The sequence below is a fragment of the Carex rostrata genome, chromosome 14 (genome assembly GCF_964058835.1).
Source record: "Carex rostrata chromosome 14, lpCarRost1.2, whole genome shotgun sequence".
NCBI classification, from domain to species: Eukaryota; Viridiplantae; Streptophyta; class Magnoliopsida; order Poales; family Cyperaceae; genus Carex; species Carex rostrata.
The window spans coordinates 3,124,977-3,143,523 of record NC_135931.1 but is presented as its reverse complement, the minus strand read 5'-3'; the positions used below and the strand labels follow the sequence as shown (position 1 = coordinate 3,143,523).

The window sequence follows — 18,547 nt, the reverse complement described above, 5'->3', positions numbered from 1 at the left end:
ACAAATCAACCATCATGCATTTATATTATAAATGTATGCGTTTATTCATACTTTTTAATTAAATTTGGCTTTCAAAAATTTTAAAATTATCAAAACTTTGACAAATGATTTTCAAGTTAGTATCATATATGAACCTTGAAATTTATTTGAGGTACAAATAAAAAATACATTAAAATTATGCATAAACGTTTCTTAAAATATTATTTGTCGCGTCCTATTGGTGTAATAATGTTTTCATAAACTATTGGGTAAAATATAAATTTATGAAAGTGGACTTAGTTTTAATGGATATGGAAATAGATTAAATACAACTTATAAACATCTTTTCTGGAATACGTTGTAATAAGATGCATGTATCTATCTGTTTATACCTTTAATCAATCCAGATACCATTTGAAATATTTTATAATTTTTATCATTTATAAATGTATAAATTTATCGCTTGAGATCAATGTTATCATAATTAGACCGGACATCAATTTTGTCCTTAGATACAATTGAAGAAGAAGAAATGTGTGAATCACCACACGATATTTTAAAATCAACAAATTATGAATAGTTATAAAATATCATTAAATAGTTAACATAAGTGCGCTTATACTAATCTTTAATTCATTAAAATGGCAAATAATCTCGAAATATCATTAGATACTTGAAAATAAGTCGACTCATGCTAGTCATGAAACAGACATCAACTATTTTTCAAACAAACAAGTTAGGATGTACAAACAACACGTTGCACAGCAGCACAGGTCCGAAATTTTTATTAATAGCATAAAAATAAAAAACCAAAACACCTTCAAAATAGAGAAATTTCACATTTATCCGGGGCCGCTAATTAAGTTAATTTGCGGCTCATTTATGGGAGGCCGCAGATTATATTGGTGTTTCCACAAAAGCTTTAAAAATATACACTGTGATATTGAATATATTTAAGTTTTGAGGGACCTTTAAGTCAATCTGCGCCCCCCCTCCATAAATTGACTGCAAATTGGCTTAGCGGCTTTGATAAATGTGAAATTCTCCCATTTTAGAGTTTTTTTTTATTTGAAAGAGTATAAATAAAAATTTCGGGATACAAGTTTATATATGAAGTTAGTTTAATTTAGGTTACATTTCAAATAAAAAGAAATTATCAAAATGATAAATAAACTACATATATAAAACAAGTACAACGACACATAAGTTTATTTACACTAATTCTAAAAAATGTCTAACTTTTAGAACATGTATTCAACTTTCTGTACACTCTTGAGTACTTCAATCTTCATTACTTTTCTTTTACCTACAAATGCAATGATTGCATATGATTCACATCCAAGCAACTGAAATTAGTTTCTGAATAACTGTTAATCACTTTTTAAAATTTAAGGTATCTAAAGTTTCTAACACTTACATTTCTGAAATTAATTTTATAGTTTATATTAAGCCACGTCATCAACAAATTAAAAATGAGAAATAATTTGAGCCAATTATTTAGTCAGCATGGAGTTTATAAATAATTTTTTAATAAAAAACTTTACTGTATAATTTTTAAATAAAAAATTCTTCTATATTTTAAAAACTAAATTAAAAATTACTATATCGATAAAAACTCTAATAGTACTAAAAATGTAGATGCTCTTATCCAAACAAACATATCGGAATATGTTCATAGTCTATATCCAGAATTCTAGCATCTTAGATATTCTGCAGACATGCCAATAAAATCTAGTTGAAATAATATTCTTAAATTATTTTTTTGTTTGACACGTTTAACTCGCACCGAGTAATCACTAATAATTAGTCTAGCATCATATCATGTAGATATTTTTCAAACTCATGTATCTCCTCTTTGGCGAGCAACCAATTTTTTTTTTTTTTTTTTGAGGAAAAGCCCTTGGGCGTGCGAGCAACCAATTAATCAGATGTTTTGTTCAGTGCAAAAAGTCAACAACGCGAAAACCACACACCATTCTACCAAGTACCAATATGCAATCGTATCTATATTCTAGTGGTCCTGAAAATTGAAAAGCATAACCTTTTTCGTTTTTGTGTTTGTTGTACAGTTACGGGTGATAACGAGTCATGAGCAAGCTGACTTTAAAAGTTTTGAGTTGAAATCTCAGCTTGAAATCGTTATAAGTTGACGAGTTGGTTTGTTGGATCTAATTGGATTTTGTTTTAAAGAGAAAATAAATTTTATAAACTTTTTAAATTGAACTGGACAATATAAATGTATACACATTCATATAATTTACAAATTGATGCCTAGTCAAGCAAGCTAGGCTTCAGCGTGAACTTATTAATTATGGACCAAATTAGTAGCGAACTGATTTGTTAACAACTTGATCCAGTAACGAGCGAGCTACTAGCGAGTAAATCAAATGTAAGTCATTATCGAACCACGAGGTACAAGTTTTTTTTGCACCTCTAGTTGTAAGTCTTTTTTTATTGGAAAAAAGTATCCTTTTAGTTACCGTAAAAGATTCTCCTCACTTTACAGTCTGAGATTAACTCATAGCTGCTTTAAGATTCTGGATAGCATAGAGGACAGTATTATTGGACTTTGAGATTTGTGCCAAGTTAAACAGAACGGGTCCAGATCCACTAATTGTAAAATATTCTCTGTTACGGTACCGGGGAGAATCTGAATTCCTTTTATTGTGACGAACACGTAAAAAGTAAAAGTATCTACTTTTTCCTTTCCTTTATAAGCTTGTCCTGACAATAAAAATTTAAAATTTCCATGACGCATGTTTTTTTCCTGGAGAGGGACACGACTGAGGACAGCTAGGACTTAAGACAGATCGATAATTTGCTTTTGAGTTTTGACAGTGCTTAAGTTGATAATTTAAAAAAAAAAAAAGACAGTGCTTAAGGTGATAATTGAAAATGTGATTACCGAAAGCAAAAGTGAAAAATAATGATTCCTCTTCCAATTTATCCTTTGATATGATAGGTAACTTAAGATATTGCAAATTAATTTAATCTTTTTAAAATTTGCAATAACTTAACTATAGCAGTGCTATAACATTTTCTAATCTTAAAAGCTATAATACTATTAGTTGTTTTTGGCACTAACTATAGTATCTCAATAAGTTTTTTAGACTTTCCGTGATACGATAAATCACTATTTAGAACTTTGATAAAAATTAAATAACATATCTAAGCAGGTTTGAAATTCAAACTTTTTATTTATAATATTTAAATTTAATAATTTGATTCAATTTATATCTAAAGAAAAATTAAAGAGCTTTGGACATTCTTTTTTTACTTTTGGTTACAAACTTTATTTACACCACGCAACTAGGATTCAAATATGCTTCTCCCTCCTATTCTATCACCTGAATCGTTCAAAATCGATCACACAGCCTTAATTACTTTTTTCTTTTTCGACATTTAAAATTGATCACACAGCTTCAATTATTCTTTTAAAAAAAAGTAGTTGAAGCTGTGTGATTGATTTTGAACGGTTCAGATAGAAAAATAGAAGAGTAAAGTGATACAAATTAAAACCAAGGCTTACAAATACGACTAGACGGTAGCTTCTGTTAGCATTTGATCTGAACTTTCGCCGCTCTTTTGTCAAATTTCATGCAAAGACCAGTCTAATTATTATCAACCGTCGGCATTTATGACTGGATAAGATTGAGCATTTAGGCCCCCCTCTTCTTGCGAATTCATATCTCTGCATTAACTCAAATTTTGAGTTAAAATGTGGACCGTCCGATTGAGATCTGTACTAATATTAAAGGACCCTGTGAGTTATAGGCTTGGGCCGGATTGGCCCGAATTCTGATCGTACGGTTCAGAAATTAACTCAAACGGTACGTTAATGCAGAGGATACGTGTCCTCTTCTTGCTGTCTTGCAATTGCAACTTGTCTTCGATTTGGATTGGATACCTTTGTTTCCATCTGCGTCTGCCAGCCAGCAGATTTGCCCCAAAGTCCCCAACTTTGTTCCCATTTAATTAAACTATGAATAAAATACCTCTCTTTCTTTCTCTCTCTCCCTGCTTACCACCACCAACCCTAGAAATTTCTCGACCTTAACCTAACCTTACTCTCAAATCAGAGATTCCTATTTCTCGATAGATTGCTATCTCCTCTTTTTTTGGTAAGGAAATTCCGAAATTTCCGCTTCGATTTTCTCTTCCTCGACCCCTCCACTCCCACCCCCTGCACAGAGAAAAGGTTAAAGAGAAAAAAAAAGCAATAAAACCTCTTTGGTTTTTTGGTACGGTACTGGTCTTACTTTCACTGCCTAATTCTGGAAAAATTGGCATAAGATCTTGACTAGACGAATTTCCTTCAATTGGGTATTTCCCAAATGGGAAGGTACTTTTTCGTTTCTCTCTCCATGGTCAATCCAAACTTTCCCTGCCGAAATTGCATTGATTCAACAGCACCCTCAATTATGTAATAATTAAGATTTATTAGCTTCCATTACCCTTTTCTATCTCTGGAGAAGTTCCTGAAAGGGGAAAGTAAAAGGTGATGTCTTTTAAAACTTTAATTCAAGACATGAGAGACGAAATTGGGAGTTTTCGATTGAGGTCGTCCCGGTCGCTCCGTGCTTCAGTGGTTCATGAAGGACCAAGTCCATTTGGGGAATTTGATGCCTTGAAGCAGAGTTGCTGGGCCAATCTCCCGCCTGAACTGTTGCGGGATGTGTTAGTACGAATTGAGGAGTCAGAGGCCACGTGGCCCCCACGCAAGGACGTGGCGGCTTGTGCTGGTGTTTGCCGCTCTTGGCGAGATATCATGAAGGAACTTGTTAAGCTTCCAGAGATTTCTGGGAAGCTGACCTTTCCTATTTCACTGAAGCAGGTATAATTTTTCAGTATTGAGTTTTAACTAGTTTGCCCTGCAGTAAATTCCTGAAATGGTGTAATGTAGGCATATCACTAAATCTATCATAATGATGTGTGAGTGTGAGTGTGCTAGCCTTCCTTCAGTCTCAGTCTTTGTGAATATACGATATATGAGGAGAAAGCTAGGGTAGTTTCAGTATTATTTTGAAGAGATTAGGATATGAATTATGAGTGGTTTGAATATTTCTCCTTTTCAAGGGGCATTCATGATGTCCAGAGGTTTTGCAGGGGTGCATGTGGAAATTTGTTTTCTTCTATAATAGTAGAAGCAGATTAGTGCAATTACTTGTCAGTTCCAACCTCCAAAATGCTTATAACTATTTGTAGGTGGGGTGCAACAAGTGGTGCAGAACCTACTGTTTAATTTTAGAAGTATAGTTTTGTTCAGTTGGTACTGAAACTAAGCAATAATCCTTCTCTCTTTTTCCATCTACTTCTTTTATTAGCCTGGACCAAGAGAATTCCCTCTACAATGCTTTATCAAGAGAAATCGCAATACACACACATACTACCTTTACCTCGGTTTAACACAAGGTATGCTAAAAAGTTTCAATTGCTTGGCCATTTCATCAATTAATATCTGTTTTCGTGAGCTTATGCATCTTTGATGGTTTGTATTTGTAGCCCTGACAGATGATGGTAAGTTCTTATTGGCTGCGCGTAAATCTAGGCGGCCCACTTGTACAGATTACCTTATTTCCCTAAATAAAGATGACATGTCAAAGGGGAGTTACACCTATGTCGGGAAACTTAGGTGAGTCTGTTTCCTGCACATGTCACATATGTTCAAACCTTGCTATACTGTACATGTGTTGTATTGGATAGCTCTATATCCTGGTGTTGAATTTGCAGCAAAACTAGTACGGGAGCCATCATAAAACTTCAAGCAATAAATATTTATATATGTATTGCCTTTCTCCGTAAAATGGATTATAATGGAATCCTAAATTGTAGAAATTATAACAAAATGGTTACAAAAGGAATTAGTGATGCCTTTATGGCAAAACTCTCTGAAATGTGAAAAATAGAAGTTTAAAAATAAGGACTTAATTGGAAAATTATTCTGCATTCTCAGGTAGCATTGCAAATGTTAATTCAGGTCATTCTCTTTATAAGCATCCTTCATTAATTTGTTGATGGAAGAAATAGTAAGAAAAAGTGTGGCCTGTACAAGGATTCTATGTATTGAAAATTTACTTTTAACATTATAAGCACAACATCTTTTGGTTTTTATGTATATTACTCTGTCAGAAAAATTCAAATTGGCATTTCTCATCAACCATTAGATCTGCCTTCTTAGTAGGACCAATGCTTTGGTCCGGTTGTTGTTAACCCAATTAGATGGTATCTGGAGTTCTGTTGTGAAATTTTGCTGTCAGGTCATTGTTTAAATGTCCATGTTTCTAACATATTGAAACAAGTAGAAATTCTGTTTCTAGTATTTAGCTCTATGATTATTTGAAAATTAATTTGCACTCTTTTCATACAGATCGAACTTCTTGGGAACAAAATTCACAGTGTATGATGCGCATCCTCCATATGCCGGTGCTGTCCTATCAAAGAGTCGGTCAATGCGCATGGTTGGGTCAAACCAGGTTGCCCCTAGAGTCCCTGCTGGAAATTATGCCGTGGCCCATATTGCATATGAATTGAATGTTCTTGGTTCTAGGTATATAACTTTAATAATCCCAACCTTCTGTTTTCTTGATTTTTGTTCAATCTTTGTAACGGATATCATCAAAGGTTTGTACCAATCTAATTGTGTTAGATTATTAGAAAAAGTAAAGCACTTATCGAAGTTCCATGGATAAATTGAAGGGTTTTCATCATAATTTGGTTCACAGTAATTAAACACGAAGCATGTAAAGAGCTAATAGCAAAATATCTTATTAAGAAGATATTCTAATGCAATCATAACAACAACTCTACCAGTAAATAAAAAATTCAATACCAAAATATGTGAATATAAAATCCAGCGAAGTGATTCTGTTCGCATGTATTTTTCTCAATGACTATTGATGAAGACATCAAATAGCTGAATTAACTAATCAATCTCATATTCATATTTTTCTCAAACCAGGGGTCCTAGAAGGATGCAATGTGTGATGGATTCGATCCCTTCTTCCTCCATTGAACCTGGTGGAATTGCCCCGGTCCAGACCGATTTCCCTCTTAGTAGCCTCAATATTGACTCCTTGCATCCCCTCCCCTTTTTTCGCTCGAAATCAGCCAGATTAGACCCATCCACTTCCAGAACTGATCACTTAACGACCCAAAAGGACAGCAAGAAGCTAACTTTGAAAAATAAATCACCTCGTTGGCATGAGCAGCTGCAGTGCTGGTGCCTGAATTTCAGGGGCCGGGTCACAGTGGCATCGGTCAAGAATTTTCAGCTGGTGGCTGCACCCGAGGAGGGTGGCACAGTAAATCAGGAGCAAGACGGCAAAGTTATATTGCAGTTTGGCAAAGTCGGCAAGGATTTGTTCACGATGGATTATCGTTACCCAATCTCAGCCTTCCAGGCGTTTGCCATTTGCCTCAGCAGCTTTGACACCAAAATTGCCTGTGAATAAGTTACAAGGTACTGTGAGAAGCTTCTGCATTAAGGATTATGTTTAGGTATAAACATTAAATTAATGAAGTAAGATGGAATTTTTGGATTTAGGAGACTTTTCCAAACCACAGTAGTCGGGAAATTTGAAACACAAAAGCAAACATAAAACCGAAATTATGAAATTGTCACTATTTGGCTGCTAAAGTACTTTGTCCTGGTTGATACTGATCCTATCAGCTCACTGGCACCATGAACTTCATTAACCATTTATTGAAAGGTTTTTTTTAATTTTTACTGACCATAGGTACTGCTTATCTACAAGCAATCTGAGGACCACAGAGAGCAGCCAACAGCTATATAGAGTGAAGAGAGTGAAACCCAATTCAAGAGTCCTTCTCAAGTTCACTTCTTGTATATAAATATGTTGAGTTTGCTTGTTGCTACACTTTGTGTCAGCCCCCTCTGAAGGTTAGACCAACTAGAGAATATTTAGCCTAGTCATGTTGTATGTTGTATCATGAAATGCAAGATTACTTTTTGAGTTATGTTAATGAGATGCCTAACAAAACTCCTGATTGATTGTGGCTTTGTTGTATCCAATTTGCTAGTTTGAGTGCTTGTACGGTTGTACCTTATTCTTTGACATTGTTTCCTAGGATGTAGCGAAGTTGAGACTAATGTTGGACATGTTTGTAATGTTATGATATCAAGCTGCTAGCTACGCGATATATTTTAACTGTTTATTTTTGTTGGTGTTGTGTGTACGCTCGTCTGAGGAAATTAGAACAATATTTTTTAAGGGTTAGCTGACAAGTGCCGCTAACATTTGTATTGACAAGGAAAAGTTATTTATACAGTCCTAAGATTCAGTCCCCTCTTGACTAATGTTACATGGGGCAACATATTGGAATCGTTTTTTTTTTCGTTTTTTTATGTGACATTTATGCTTGTTGCAAGTAAATTAGACTTGAAAAAGATACACAACATTGGAAATTCGAGGTATTATATTCGTGCATTCTCATGAAATATGAGAGTAATTTGGTGGATTTGATTTTTAGAAAATCGTTTTTTTTTTTAATTTTATTAAAGGGTTTTGGTACATTCTAGCATCTTTTAAATGCTATTCACGAGAATTGAACATGTGACCTCTCCGTAGAGAGAGAATTCGTGCCACTGCACTAATTCTGCAGTTCTGTTCTTTGGAATTTGGAAATTGGATTTTGAACTATCAATGTGGAGCGAGTTCCTGATAGAAGTGTTCAATTGATTTGATTTAAATGGATTAATTTATTTTGTATAAAACAGTTCGGTTGTTGGGTTTGTTTATTTGGTTCGGTTCTAAAATATTGAAGACTTATTTTTGTTGTTGTTGTGAAAACTCGATTTTGAATTTATAGCTTGGTTTGAACAATTGAAAATCAAATAAACTGAAAATTCTAATGAACAATGTTAGTATATATTATGTTAATGTTGTAATATTAAACATAACAATTCTAATTATCAAGTATTTACATTATTATAAGTAAAACATTCATACTAATTTGATTAAAATATTAACTCAATCAATGGAAGTAAAAATTAGTTAAATTTTTGGTATGATTTTCGGCAGATTGAATATTCAAGTGATTTGATTTATATCCTTTCTAATCGAATACAAAACTAATTAGCTAAATTTTAGTTCAATAATGCTTAGCAATTCATAAATAAACCATTTTTTATTTTGCAGTAAATGGCAACATAATTGCATAAGGGCTGCATCAGCATCAGGAGCAGAAAGTGGAAAAGGTTCAGGAGATGGTGCACCAGGCATTACATCATGATGATCAAAATCTCAATCTAACTACTGTTGGCATGGCAGCCATTTTGAACTAAAAAGTTGATTATGAGATCACGACCGATGATGGATCACAGGATGTTGAGATCACTCCGAAGTGATTAGAGATGGAACCAGACTTTCAAACTATAAGAGTCAAATATGAATAGAAGTTAAGAATATAAAATTTGCATGCTATAATTGAGAATCAATTTCATAGTATTCATAACATTTTACTGTTGCACCATTTCATCTGCATATGCAATGAGCCTGAAAAGTGAAATAATAGTTTGGGTTTTCTTTGCTGTCAGTACTCAGTGGTGGGTTTGTGGCATATGAAAACAATCAGTTCTGTTATGCTCTCTGTTGGAATTTTTTTGATTTTATTGTCAAATTGCTTTGCTGTGGCACATTTGTTTCATCCAGACTGATTGGTTATGTATGATTTGTGGGATAAAGTGGGGATAGAAGATAATCCTTATCACTGTTTTTAGAAGAAATAGAAGTTATCTTCTATTCCTTTCCAACTTGATTGATGTTTACGGTCATAGCTTCCGACTCAAAACCTCATAACAAAGATGTGCTAATTATATTGGGGTGAAACAAGCTACTTAGATCTAATGAAAAAATAATTTATGTTCATATTGAGGTTGAACAAAAAAGCAAGTTTTTTAGAAATTAGTTATTTTTTTTCATTGTTACAATTTTTTCGTAAGCTATACATGGGTGTTGATAGTAACACTATAAAATTTGTTACTGACACAACACAATTTAAATTTTTTATCTGATGGACAAAATTGCCCTCCGTGTGCAATTATTTCTTTTTCTCCCTTAATTAGTAACTATTTAATGGCTATATGTTTTTTTAATAAACTTTTTTAATCCTTTTATCTTCTTAATAGAGGAGAAAAAGAAAAGAAACAGTCATTCTATTTTTATTTATAACACCAATCTCAAAAATATTATAAAGTAAAAAAAAAAAATCAATGTTTATTACATATATCCTTCCCACAACAACAAAATAATTGTTTTTTAATAACAATTTTTATTTATAAATAAAAGCAGTCCAAACAGTCCAAAAAAACAGTGATAAAAAAAAACAGTTTAGAAACTATACACACACACACACATCTCCCTCCCCCAATAACAAAATAATTGTTCCACAGTTAAAAAACTTAATTATAACACCAATCTCAAAAGTATTACAACATAGAGCATGAAATTTTTGTCTAAAAGTATATTACAAACGTTTTGCATTTTGAAAAAACCCCTTTTTCTTATATATATTTTTCATGGAAAAATTCCTGTTCCACTTACAACTTTTTTTAGTGACACCAAATTACACCATACATTTTTAAAATTTTCAAAATCTAAACAGTCAATCAACATGATGGATATATTAAAATATGCTTGCAGATAAAATTATATATATTTTTTGAATTTTTTATTAAGTATTTTACAAAATCGTTGTTTTCAGACCATTGAATTTTTGTATCCATCTTAATAAATAGTAAAAAAAATTCAAAAAAAGGTCAAATTTGATCTGCAAGCACATTTTAATATATCCATCATGTTGAACGGTTTGGATTGAATGTTTGGGCTTTACAAATATATAGTGTAATCCGGTGTCACTAAAAAAGAATGTAAGTAGATCCCTCTTATATCAAATGAGTTTTATTATGTATAACAGGTATAGTAATAGACATATCCAATAGAAATAATAAAAAGATCCGGTTTGAAAAAAAATAATGTTAATAAAATTTATATACAATTAATTTGATAGATTTATATACAACAAAAGTATTATGCCAAGATAACTTCTTTTTTCCTTCAAGTAGATACTTGTAGAGTTAGATAAAATAAATATATATTGATAGATTGTCAACAACATAATAATTTTTTTCATTCTTATAATATATCTAAAATTTAAAAGTACGATGCAATATAAATAACAAATATTATGAAATATTTATTTAATTTACAAGTTTAACCATTAAAGAAATAAAATAATATAATAATGTATGAGAGAGAAGGAAATTATTATATTGTAGAAAATTAAGAAAAGAAAATCTTATAGTATGAATGAGAGAGTTTTTAAGAAAGTAGTTAATGAAAGATAAATTGATCTATTTATTAAAATATTTAGATAGTGTTCTGTTAATATAAAGATTTGTAGTGTTAATATGATGATCCACTATGCATGCATACATCTCATACGGGTGTAGAATTTAATTCCCACAGATTTGCGCTGAGAGAAATCAATCTTTTGGACCAAACTGTCCTTCCGTCGAAAAGGAAACAATAGAGCTGGATTATAATTCTTCTAAATTAGCAAGTTATTTTGATGTGGATCCACCCACATTTGTGAAAATATATATGCAAGTTCTTGCTTTTCCTGTTAAACACAAAAAATTGGAATCCTCAAGTTCTCAATTCTTTGCTTCAATCCAGACGACCGATTTATTTAAAATTCAAGTTCTACTTCAACAACGGTAATTCAAGACTTTATTACTGCAATAATAAAATTGCAATATAGCTTTTAATTTAAATAAAAAAAAATTTATATTTTATTTACTAGATGGATATCGATGGGTCGGCAATTTCATCCGAACATGATGTTGAAAAATTTGAATTACTCAATTTCAAGGGTCAAATTTGTGAAGATTTGTTTAATGGTGTTAGAGCATTTTACTCAGCTAAAGAAAACGTATTATCTATTTGTAGTTCAATGTTAGAAAAATATGTGGTTTTACAACATGATATAGGTGGTCAATATCGTGATATATGTGATGCACCTTTAAATAAAAGAGAGAAAATCGGGAACTCGATTGTCCTTTTAAGACTGATGAAAGAATTTGGATAATTAAAATTCATAACTATAAAACAAATAAATTAAAATTCATAATTATAAATAAAAAAATGCACTAAATTACAAAACGAAGGTATTATATATTTAGTGTTTCAATCTATTTATATCATTTACCAGTTTGCAAAAATTATTGGTTCCGTGAAAGTTCAAATTGAACACTAAAAACACATTCTCTCTCTGTACAAAATTTGACTTCAATTTTTGTGTCGGTTTGTCTTTTATTAGGCTTAAATGCTTAATTAGTTGTGTATGTTTTTTTTTTTGAAAACCAAACTGGCAGAGGCTTTTTTTTTTTTTTTTGACAAGAACTGGGCAGTGGCTATATTCAAACTGGCAGAGGCTGCCAGGGATATATTCAAAACTTAAAGGGTCCAATTACATTCAATTACAAGTCTATCCAACTATGACGTTAATTAGTTGTTCTAGTAAGCACCTGGCAGCCTCTGCCAGGTTTTACTCAAAAAAAAATAAAAAATAAAAAAATAGTTGTTCTAGTAAGCAAGTCTTCTATTTGAATTCAATTATGTTTTATTTGGAATCCAATTCAATTCAAGTGGATGATCTGAATTGTTATAGCAAACAAATCTACTATTCGAATCCAATTATGTTACGTAAAATATCTGAATTGAAAGTTTGTTTGTCTTTTACATAACTTGGAATCAAGTATATTCTTTCTTTTTTTCAATAGAAGGACAATTTGGTCCAAAGAATTGTTTTCTCTTAACTCAGATATGTGAAACTTAAAAATACGGCTGTTAAAATCTGCACCCATCTAATACGGATAATATTATATATTTATGATTGAAGCTTTCAAGCAACATTAATTACCGCCAATCCCAAGTTATCATGGAATTCAAAATTATTGGGGAATAATTCAGGTAAGGTTTTGACTTGTAACTTGTAAGCGACAACAATCAAGTAAATAAATGGATTGGATGTGTGACCTAACCATAGTGCGCATCAAATTCGCTCCGGCCTAGCCCTGGTTAAAGATGCTATGGCTATGCTATGCCTCTTATGCTAATGCAACACCTGTTGACTGTTGTAGTGAATTACTAACATTAATTAAACAAATACAACATTTATTATCCATAAAATTTTGTTTATGCAATTACAGTGCTTTGTGTGACTTAATTACTTCAAATGCATTCAAAATTAAATTAAAACATCTAATAGGCATGTCATATGCTTAATTTAAAGCGTTATTGTAGCATATTTTTGTAAAAATATTATTTCTCAAAATTTCTAATACATATTTGTGCAACTATTATATAATATTTAATGTTTCAAAGAAAAAGTTACTGTGTACATAATAAAAGAGCATACTGAACAAATGCGTTTAGGTTCCGAAATTTTTATTAATAGGAAATATATTAATTAAATATCGAGATTAGAGAAGGTTTTGCGTTTTTTCGAGATATAGGAAAAACATGATGGCTAATCACGTCCTCTGGCCGTTATAGATTATCACGGCCAGATTTAGCACTAATTACCGCACTTCTTAAAAAATAAAAAAAAATAAAAAAAATTCCTGTCCATGATTATCAATCACGGCCAGACATGGCATTAAAATGGACAAACTCAGATCTCATTCTGCACGGTCAGATATTGCACTGGATTTGAATTCTGGCCGTGATTATCAATCATGACCAGGAATTTTTTTATTTTTTTTTATTTTTTTTAAGAAGTGTGGTGATTAGTGCTAAACCTGGCCGTGATAGTCTATAACGGTCAGAGGACGTGATTAACCATCACGTTTTCCCTATATCTCGAAAAAACGCAAAAACATTCTTCATTTTGGATATTTATTTAATTAATTTCCTATTAATAAAAATTTCGGCATTTAGGTTTAGTTTACATTTAAATCTGAACGATATGTTCAGTCCGAGGTATGTGTCTACAATTTAATATATATTAATGTATTTAGTTTTCCTTATTTCTGTACTGTATTTCGAAATTCATTTTGAAGATATATGTACGATTCTGTCAAAATTATAAAATATATATAATTTAAAAAGTAAAACGAGATTCCCATCAAACTCTTTATAAATTTACTTAATAAGTGATGTATTTATTTACATACAAACTTTATAAACTTTCAAATTAATTTAAAATATATTTTTATAAGAGATTTAAAAATAAAAAATAGTCTTGTTTTTATTTAAAAATGCAGGATAAAAACAAAATTCTGATTCCTCTCTGGCATTTTTTCGGTGCAGCGTGTGATGCCGATTCAAAATTGACAATTGTAACCCTGCTTTGATTGAGAGGCAGAGGCCCCAGCTCAATAATTCGGATAAATATTTTAACAGAGCTGTTTTAGCTTGAGCAGCGTAATAACTATAGAACTAAAACAGTACGGAAAATGGTTCGTGCGCTGCATGAAGTGAAAGATACTCTGTTAAAATATTTACTCAATAATTGGGCCTTCGGTGGCTATGTGTGTGGCCCATACTAGGGTGACTCAAAGCCGATTCATCGGCTTCCCGCGTCTATCCACAACCGCCCAGAACCTACTACCACGTGGCAGCCACGTCATTCCTTTCCATTATCCGCAAGAATACAAACCTGGCATGACCTGCTGTTTGCCAATTGACCAAGATACCCTCGTATCCGTTCAATTAAACGGGTAATGGTTTTTAACAGAGCGATTTTTACTTCATGCAGCGCATGAACTACAGAATCTAAACGGTGCTTCATATGGATCGTGCGCTGCATAGAGCTAAAATTACTCTGTTTAACTTTTACCCTCTTAAAACCTGGCACCGTGTCATTGACGAAAATACCCAAAGCAGCAGTCCGCAAAAGGTTGAAAACCACCGTGGAATTAAACTTAAAAATTTTAAGCGTTAGATTTATTTAGCGGCTGTGGATGACCATGACACGTGGCTTTTCCTTTTTTTTCATTTTTTTTTATCCATCCGTTTTTCTTCTATATATAATCTCTCTCTTCCCAATTCTAACTGCCAAGTTTCAAAAAACAAAACCCAAGCTGTAAGAAGCAAATCATTTCCCTTTTTTGCCTCAAAAAAAAAAAAAAAAAAGATCGTTTCACTTTTTTCAAACTTTCTTCTCTTGATCCTGAATTTTAGCGTCCATTTGATTTTCGTCTATCTATCACTATACCTTAATCCTAGTAAGTCACCAATTGATCAAAGTTCAATCTTGGAAAAACGATGGAGGTGGGTTTATCAGTACCGAAGGTGGTCGCTGCTAAGATGGAGGGCTCCAAGGTTAAGAGATTGGGTTTCTCTGCTCCGATCAGCGTCTCATGCCGCCATAAAGGGTCCAATTTTGGATATTTAAGTCGAAAATGTCGTGTGAATTGGGTCGGGTTGAAGGCAATTCGGGCTGAGATAGCAGTGGAGAAGAATCGAGAGGCATTCAGAAAAGAAAAGGTAAATATCATTATACTTTATCTGCTTGGGAAGTTACAGAACATAAACGATTTGAGGATTGTAAGAGAGATCGTTCAGTTATCAAATTTTGCAATCCTGTCCAGAACTAATATTTACACAAATGGGCCCTTAAATTTATTTGTATTTATTTCGCGGGTAAAAACTCACGCGAATTGGGGGTGGCGGTTGGTGGATGGTCAAGTTCAATTTGTATGAGGTGTTATGACTAAATTGCCAGACCTTTTTTTTTGGGTTGTTGTTGGAAATTATTATTCCGTAATGAACTTGAGAACCACATATTTTGAAAGCCAAAAAGTTTATTCGCGTAGAAGTTTTGGTTTTGTGGGGACCTTATCAAGAAATAAATTTTTGCGTTGAAGCAAAAAAATAAATAAATTTTTGCGGGTGGTCCCGGTTCAATGAACAAACGGATAAGACAAATTTCTGCTCCTTCCACGCAAAAATTAAGCTCAATATTGAATAAATTTTGAATGATCCACATAATGGTCTATATCTAAATTTAACAATGTATTTTTTTCTAGCAATAATCAAATGTCATTCCTAATTAGCTTTGTAATATTTTGAATATTCTTCAGGTTCAAACTCGGACACCAGTTGAATTATTCGTAGGGTTGCCCCTAGACATAGTCTCTATGACCAAAACCATAAACCATGAGAAAGCCATTTCTGCCGGTTTGCGGGCCCTGAAGCTCCTGGGGGTCCACGGTGTGGAGCTCCCGGTCTTTTGGGCAGTGGCCCAGCCCAATTCGCCGGATGAATTCAATTGGTCAGCTTACTTGGCTGTTGCTGACATGGTGCGTTGTGCCGGCCTACGTCTGCGTGTTTCCCTAAATTTGAACGGGTGCAATAGGTTGAATGTTCCATTGCCGAGTTGGGTCTTGCGAGCAGCTAAGGCTGATCCAGATATTTTGTTCAGGGATAAATCGGGGGCACTACATAAGGATTGTTTGGCTTTTGCAGTAGATGAGTTGTCAGTTCTTCAAGGGAGAAAACCAATTGATGTGTTTGAAAGTCTGTTTCGCAGCTTCCAATCAGCCTTCAAGGACTACTTTGGATCAACTATTACGGTAATTCCTTGCCGATGAAATTATTATTTACTGTTTTCCTCTCTTTATGCAGCATAGCAATGCTCAAATTTTAGATTAGTAAACAGAATTGCCCTGTGAAAAGTCCAAGACCTAGTAAGGCTTTTATTTCAGGATAATTGTGCTAATGTAATCAGAATTCAATAGTGAACAATCTAAAGATAAGCTTTTGTAATTTGTGGTTAAGCATTTGTTGAAGCTAACAATAGATTAAATTAATACTAATTATTACAAGCTTAATGCATAAAAGAACACATAATTGAGACGTTAGCATTTAAAATTGTTAACCAGGTAATTTTCTACAGTTACCATGTTAAATGAAATTTACATATTTAACCTGCACATGTGACTAAAATTTATGAAATTTTCTACTCTACCCATACTAAATAGCTTATATTTGTGTCACAGGAAATAACAGTAAGCCTTGGGCCAAATGGTGAACTTCGCTATCCATCCTTCCCACCGGCCACTGATTCTGATGAGTTTACTGGTGTTGGAGAATTCCAATGTCATGACAAGTACACCCTTACCCAACTCAAACAAGCTGCTGAATCATCTGGTAATCCATTGTGGGGCCTTGCGGCACCCCATGACACTCCCAAATACAATGAATCTCCAAGCAACTCAAATTTCTTTAAAGACCATGGAGGTTCATGGGAGACCCCTTATGGTAATTTCTTCCTTTCATGGTACTCTCAACAACTGCTAAATCATGGAGACCGCCTCCTTTCTGTCGCCTCGAATGTGTTCAGTGATTCGCCAGTTCAGCTGTCAGCAAAAGTTCCGCTATTACACCGATGGCATGACATGAGGTCTCGGCCGGCTGAGCTAACAGCTGGGTTTTTTAACGCTGGTGGAAGAGATGGATATGATGCAGTGGCAGAGTTGTTCACTAAATATGATTGCATGATGGTTATTCCGGGCGTGGATGAATCGGGTTCAAATCCAGAGGTTCTCTTACACCAGATCAAACAAGCATGTGAGAAGCATGGGGTTCAGGTTTCCGGGGAGAATTCAACACTTGCCAAGAAAGGCACTGACAATGTTAAAAAAATAAAAGAGAATGCACAAGCGGGTTTGAAAGCTTTTACGTATCAGAGGATGGGTGCCGATTTTTTCTCGCCGGCGCACTGGCCACTGTTCAAGGACTTCGTTAGCGGCATGGAAAGGCGCCAACTAGATGCTGATGATTTGCCAGATGGCAATGGAGGCCGTTTGTCTCTCTCGACTGGTTTGGAGTCAGGAAACAACAGAAAGATGCAATCAGCTTGAGGGGCTGGGTTATTATTATTGCAATAATCACCATTATTTTTGGTAACTATTGCAAAAATTGTTAATAAAAATGTTTTAGGTTGTTATTTGTCCCATCAGTACTTGTGAATTTAGATGTATAATAGTAGATTATTTTTTAGGTTTTTTGTTACCAAATTGTTGCTTGAAATCAGGTAGTCCATCTGAAAGACTGTAGATATGCTACCGCCTGTTTGTAAAGGTATGCTATTGTCTTTGTAAAAATAAAAAAATATGCTACTGTAATTGATCTAAAGTAATGTAAAACTCTTTTTATGAATAGAAAATTGCAATTGTTCTGCTCATCAAAACTACGTAATTTCACGATTTTTGAGAATTACATATGAAATTCCCCCTATTATTTAAATAATATTTCTTATTTGTAATTTCTATAACTCTAATCACTTCGGTGATAAGCCTGAGGTTGGCGGTGAACAATTCCAAAAAATAATATTAATAAAATAAAAAAACAACCGATGCGCCTTCAATTAATAACACCATTTCATACTTACATTCTATTGCCTATTAACAATTCTCTAATATTCTGCTATTAAAGTCAAATAATTATATCCTAGAGGGAAAAAAATAGAAAAAGAGAAGTGATGCGTGATGCTGATTGTTTCTTCAATTAAAATTTCTTGTCCTTTAACGCTGGGTAAA

General features: G+C 33.2%; 2 protein-coding genes across 3 annotated transcripts; both read left to right on the top strand.

Annotated features, from left to right (window-relative positions):
• The first annotated feature begins 3,922 nt into the window (after nt 1-3,922).
• On the top strand, nt 3,923-8,154 carry TLP11 (tubby like protein 11). Of its 2 annotated transcripts, none has more exons than XM_078314991.1 (6): nt 3,923-4,813; nt 5,304-5,391; nt 5,482-5,611; nt 6,347-6,526; nt 6,938-7,438; nt 7,716-8,154. In XM_078314991.1, exons 1-5 carry the CDS (start codon nt 4,481-4,483, stop codon nt 7,428-7,430), a joined length of 1,224 nt encoding a protein of 407 aa, XP_078171117.1. In that variant the 5' UTR covers nt 3,923-4,480; the 3' UTR covers nt 7,431-7,438; nt 7,716-8,154. The 2 variants fall into 2 exon arrangements, with proteins under 2 accessions (XP_078171117.1, XP_078171116.1); XM_078314990.1 differs by having other exon boundaries at nt 6,938-7,476.
• A 6,905-nt stretch (nt 8,155-15,059) lies between these two features.
• On the top strand, nt 15,060-18,192 carry BMY3 (beta-amylase 3). Its single transcript, XM_078314838.1, has 3 exons — nt 15,060-15,491; nt 16,088-16,579; nt 17,006-18,192. The coding sequence occupies exons 1-3, from the start codon at nt 15,270-15,272 to the stop codon at nt 17,867-17,869; spliced, it is 1,578 nt and encodes a 525-aa protein (XP_078170964.1). The 5' UTR covers nt 15,060-15,269; the 3' UTR covers nt 17,870-18,192.
• The last annotated feature ends 355 nt before the right edge of the window (nt 18,193-18,547 follow it).

Excerpts from the sequence above, each read along its gene's own strand:
- BMY3 (XM_078314838.1), top strand. The coding sequence starts at position 15,270 with ATGGAGGTGGGTTTATCAGTACCGAAGGTGGTCGCTGCTAAGATGGAG. Across the intron at positions 15,492-16,087 it reads AGGCATTCAGAAAAGAAAAG|GTTCAAACTCGGACACCAGT; the intron begins GTAAATATCATT and ends AATATTCTTCAG. Across the intron at positions 16,580-17,005 it reads ACTTTGGATCAACTATTACG|GAAATAACAGTAAGCCTTGG; the intron begins GTAATTCCTTGC and ends TTTGTGTCACAG.
- TLP11 (XM_078314991.1), top strand. The coding sequence starts at position 4,481 with ATGTCTTTTAAAACTTTAATTCAAGACATGAGAGACGAAATTGGGAGT. Across the intron at positions 5,392-5,481 it reads TTACCTCGGTTTAACACAAG|CCCTGACAGATGATGGTAAG; the intron begins GTATGCTAAAAA and ends TTGTATTTGTAG. Across the intron at positions 5,612-6,346 it reads ACCTATGTCGGGAAACTTAG|ATCGAACTTCTTGGGAACAA; the intron begins GTGAGTCTGTTT and ends CTTTTCATACAG.